General features: G+C 53.2%; 1 protein-coding gene across 1 annotated transcript in view; it reads right to left on the bottom strand.

Annotated features, from left to right (window-relative positions):
* TOMM34 (translocase of outer mitochondrial membrane 34) overlaps positions 1 to 5,119 on the bottom strand; it is a 7,416-nt gene extending 2,297 nt beyond the window's left edge. Inside the window, 3 exon segments of the mRNA XM_045295493.1 lie at positions 1,747 to 1,899; positions 3,526 to 3,751; positions 5,092 to 5,119. Coding sequence (XP_045151428.1) covers positions 1,747 to 1,899; positions 3,526 to 3,751; positions 5,092 to 5,119 — 407 coding nt within the window.
* Positions 5,120 to 5,346: the final 227 nt, after the last annotated feature.

The raw sequence follows: 5,346 nt of genomic DNA, 5'->3' as shown, positions 1-5,346 counted from the left end.
CCTCCTTCCCTCCTTTAGTCTCTCAGAGGTTGGGAGTCCCCTCAAAGAGCCAGGTTAGCTGCGGTGGTCTCTTCTCCCAGCACCTCAATCCACCACCACGCTGACGCCTCTCAGGACGGCAGGACCGGCCTGGGTACTCTGCTCCTTTGCCCCAAGCCCACGTCCATGCCTGTTGCCTCCCTTCCATCTCTGCTCTCCATCCCCATCACCCCCCACTCAGTGTTTCAACCTGGGCAGCTGCTTCTAGCCTCCCTTCTCAGCAAGCCCAGTCACAGAGCCGCTGTGCACTTCCGAGGGGCCTGGGAATGGGTCCAGCTCCCCACCCTCCCTCCTGGACGGCTACACCGCCCAACACACCGCTGTTGGGTCTCTGTTGATGCCAGTCCAGGGGCTTTCCTCTCAAACACACATCTGCTCACGGCTGTCCGCTGCTGAGCCCCTTTCCTGGTGCCTCACTGAGCTCGGGAAGAAGTCTAAGGCCCCAAAGAGCAAGCCCTGGGTGATCAGCCTTTATCAAACCCCCACAGCTAAGCTCCCCATGGGCAGTGTCATGGGACGTGGACTCCTGCTAAGTCTTGATATTCATCACACTCACTCCCACTCTCACTCCATCACCCTAGCTCGTTGCCACAGTCTCAGATCACCTCCTAGGAGAAACCCTCTGACTTCCCCTCTTCTACCCTGCGAGCTGGGCCCCTCCTTGCTGTCCCCAGAGCCGCCACCACCCCCTCCCCGTTCTGCCTGCCTCCTGGCACCGTGCCAAGCCCCCTGCAGTGGGCTCGCCTGTCTGCTGTCACACCACGGGCTCCCGTTCACGGAGAGCTGCCCCTCATTCATCAGCCCAGGTCCTTGTGCCAAGCTAGGCACTGCGTGGCTGAAGACAGGAATTCAGGCAGGCAGAGAGAAAGCAGAGGGCGCTAGCAAGCAGGTTAAGTTCATCAGCATGGAGGCAGGGAACCCATGCCGCGGGGACCTGCTCAGAGTTTGCTATGCATTTGGGGCCTGGCTTCCTAGCAGCCCGTACAAAGAGTGGAGACAGCTAGTTGCACAAACCAAGACCTCCGTGGGGTCACCTCCAACTGTTGCTCACAAGATGCAGAACTTTCTGTGTCTCCCCTCTTTGTACCTGATACCAGGTCTGAGGAGAAATGTCTCCTGAGCTACCTCATGAAGGAACCAGAGTACAGCCCCCTCCCACAGCGCCCCTACTTCCCCAGAACGGAGCTGCTGCACTGCTCTCCGCTCCTTTGTCCCACCACGACAGTTAGCTCTCTGGAGACATATGGGGTGGGTGGGTGGTATCTGTTTATTCTGGCACCCCCCCACCCCCGTTAAGTCTGGCACAATATCTTAAACATAGCTCAATACATACTACTGTGTAAACGCATTTAAGGATCTACGTAAAACATACCCACACACCTATATATATACCTGGGTTCATATATACAAGGGGGCTTCAAAAAGTGGGGCGGGGGGAGCCCTGAGAGAAAGGAATGTTTTCACAAATGCTGGAAGCATGTTTCTATCTATGCACACCCTCAGCAATTCTCAAATTCCCTTCAAATACCTGCTGAATATAAAAGCAGACTCTTTCAATACATTCCCTCCCTGCCTGACAGCAGGAATTTTCATCACCTTGTCCAGAAAGAAGCCCCCCAACACCCCACCCCCACCCCCCGCAGGCAGCTGAAGTGCTTGCCCAGACCCAGGGCAGGAGGGCCCACGTGTCCGAGGCAGCGGCCTCACCTGTTGATGCCTTCTAGGGCTGACGTCAGACCCTTGTCAATCTGCAGCACAGTCATATAGTCCACATAGGCCAGCGGGTACTTCTCCAGCGCCTCGTAGGCAGCGGCCCGTCGCAGCAGGGGCTTCATGCCAAAGGGGGCCAAGGCAAGTGCCCTAGAGTGGCAGGAAGGCAGGGCTGTGATCTGGCTGCTGGTCCAGCAGGCCGGGCCAGCTACGGCACTCGGTGTCCTGGGGAGCCTTCTGGCCAAGAGATAGCGTGAAGCACACCAAGCCTCAGAGCAGGGACTGGGCGGCTGAGTTAGACGGAAGCACGGGGGAGAGCGAGGCCAGAGAGCCACTAACAGTGTGCACTCTTCCTGTGCATCGTTGGCCTCGTCTCAGCCCCACCCTGGACCAGAGAACCACTAACAGTGTGCAAGCTCTTCCTGTGCATCCGTTGGCCTCGTCTCAGCCCCACCTTGGAACAAGAGCCAGTGCCTCCATGTCTCTCCGGGCGTCTCCAGAGGTGTGGCCTCGGGGGAACAAGAGGTTTGGGAGTCCCACAGAGTGGGGCCTGGACTCCACCACTCCACCTCGGCTATGAACCATGCGATCCCGGGCCAGTCAATTCACTACCCTACCAGCTCTGGCCCAAGGCTCTTACACTTGCCCCACCAAGAGGCTGTGAGCACACCAGCCTGGCCCCAGCTCCGGCCTCCCTGTCTGTCATCAGGGGGGATTCTAAGGCGATGTCACAGGGCATTGGGTCTGAATAAGTTTAGAGAGGACGAGAGAAGACCAGTGTAAATGACTTGGAGGCAGAAGGTGATTTTAAACGTGTGCTGTCCTCCACCCAGTACTAGCCAGTGCCACTCAGTTGATGCCACCTCAATGTGACCCGTGTGCGTCAGAGCAGAGCAGTCTGTGCCCCACTGCGCTTTCAATGGCTGGATCTGGGGAAGTAGGTCACCAGGTCTTTCTTCTGAGGCACTTCTGAGTGAACCCTAACTCCTAATTTCTATGAAACGGTCCCCACCTCCTAGAGCCTCCTGCAGGAGCCTGGTGGCAGAGTGGTTACAGGGCAGGCGGCTAACCACAAGGTCAGCAGTTAGAAGCCACCAGCCACTCTGAGGGAGAAGAGGAGGGCCAGTCAAGAGGTACAGGCTCTGAAGCCCACAGAGACAGCTCCACCCTGCCCTATAGGGTCACTGTGAATCAAACTCAAATCAATGGCAGTGAGTGAGTGAATGTGTAACTGACTGAATGAGTAAATAAGTGAGTGAGTGAATGAGTAAGTGAATAATGAGTAAGTGAATGAGTGAGTGAGTAAATGAGTGAATAAGTAAGTGAATAGTGAGTGAATCTAGTGAATGAGTGCATGCCTCTTGAAGCTGGTCATTAAGTTACCACTTTCTCTTTTTTTATTGCCCTATTAACCCCTATCTCCACCTTATCTTTTTCTTATAAACACACACACACACACACACACGATATAAAAACTGAGCAAGCCAGGCTGCAACTCCACCTCACGGCAGGGCCTCAGTGTCTCAGCCAACGTAAAGCCCGCCTCGAACTCCCCACCTACTCCATTTTCAGCAGAAGAGAGGAGACTCAAGACTAGAAGTCAGGGGCCGCAAGGCCTAAATGGGCTTCCCATTCTCAGTGACTTGGAAAAAACCATGTCCTACTACCTGTCCTCGATGTCGCTGCAGAACCAGGACAGAAATGAAAGCAGGTGGACCAACCCAGTCTCCCCTCCAGAACCCCCCAGCCTCCTGACAGCTACTCTTGGCCACTTACGAAGTGCAATCTTTGATGCAGTCCGAGCAGTTTCCGTTCTTCAAGTGGCAGGCCGCTCGGTTGGAGTAGAGAATGCTCTCTTCCTCGGGGTCTGAGGATCCCGTCCTCTTGGAAGCTGAAAGAGCGAGCAGATTTTCAGGTTGGGAAATTGCAACCTGGGATGCAGGACTGCACGTCACAGCCTAGTTCCCCTGGGCCTTGGTGAAAGGCAGCAGATAGCTGTAAACTAATCAAGAGTGTGGGTGTGCGAGGCTGGCGTGTTTGTCACTCTTCCGGGAGAGAGAGGACATTGGGCTTTCTGCCCTTCACAAGGGAAGCAAGTGTGCGTCTCCCTCGCTGCTGAACATGGTACACCAGGCCCCAGGTAACCATGAAATTGCCCTGGTGGTGCTGTGGGTTACACGCTGGGCTGCTACCTGCAAGGTCAGTGGTTCCAAACCACCAGCGGCTTGGTACGAGAAAGATGAGGCTGTCTGCTCCTATAGAGATTTACAGTCTTGGAAACCCTACGTAAGGTTATAATCAACTCACTCAACTTGAAGGCAGTGGATTGGCTGGGTTGACTTGAAGATATCCATGCTGTAACTATTTGTGCATGTGTTTGCTTTTGTTACAGAAAATCTGTCCACTTAATCAGAAAAGTAACAAGAGAAAAAGAACATGCCGATAAAAGTTGTACTAATGGCGCGATCACGTGTTGTGGAGATACGAAACACTGAGGAAGATTCTGCGTCACCAAGCCAGAGGACTTGACCAAGGAACGGACACCCGAGCCGGACCTGGCAGGATTACCGACTTAATCAGGGGAAGGATTTAGGCTCCCCAGTGGGGTGAAGAATTATTAGAGAGCAGGCCCTGGTGTCCTGGTGGCACAAATGGCTAAGTGCTCGGCTCCTAATGGAAAGGTTGGCGGTTCAAACCTACTCAGTAGATCCTGGGGGAAAAGAAGCTACAATCTGCCTCCATAAATGTGACCTCCCAGAATGTCAGTTTAGCTCTTGTCACCTGGGAACGCTAAGAGTCAAAAGGGACTCACATTGCCCCAAAACAGACCATTCTTGAAAGACAATCCTGATGCCTGGGATGCTCACACGTACAAGTGTTTCAGTATAAGTGGCCTGTTACATCTGTGATGGATTGAACTGAGTGTTGCCTACTCTCCAGCCCCCACTGCACGATGTCAGAAACCCTACACCCACATACAAACATACAGCAAACCCTTTGGCAATGGGACCTTGTCTGCAAGTCAGTGAGCCCACAGCCAAGCCCATCACCTTGAGATATAAAAAGAGCAGAGTGGGCACCAGACTAAAAAGGAGGCACCGAGGAGGGAAGATACAGGCCACAGGAAGATGGCTGAGGAGCCCTGGACAGAAAATGAAAAGGAACAAGGACCAAGTGAGGGAGAACTCAGCCTTGTAATCTCCTAACTCAGCATTTCTGAAACGGAAAGAACTCAAGGAAAAAATTCAAGCCTCGAGTTGCAATTTTGAAAGATTCTATAGGCAAAATATTAAATGATACAGGAACCAGGAAGGGAAGTTGGAAAGCATAGAGTCTCTGTACCAAAAAGAACTAGTCGACAGTCCACCATTTCGGGAGGTAGCGCGTGAGCAAGAACCAATGGTGCCGAAGGAAGAAGTGCAAACTCCAGGAATGGACGGAGTACCCGCTGAAATGTTCCCAAAAGCTGAAGAAGCACTCACTCATTTATACCAGGAAATCGGGAAGACAGCTACTTGACCAAATGACTGGAAAGATTCATATTTGTGCCCATTCCAAAGAAAGGTGACCCAAAAGAATGCTCAAACGATAGCACGA

Source organism: Echinops telfairi, unplaced genomic scaffold (genome assembly GCF_000313985.2).
Source record: "Echinops telfairi isolate 266 unplaced genomic scaffold, ASM31398v2 ScPeMD7_5592;HRSCAF=6446, whole genome shotgun sequence".
NCBI lineage: Eukaryota > Metazoa > Chordata > Mammalia > Afrosoricida > Tenrecidae > Echinops > Echinops telfairi.
This window is presented reverse-complemented; position numbering and strand designations above follow the sequence as displayed.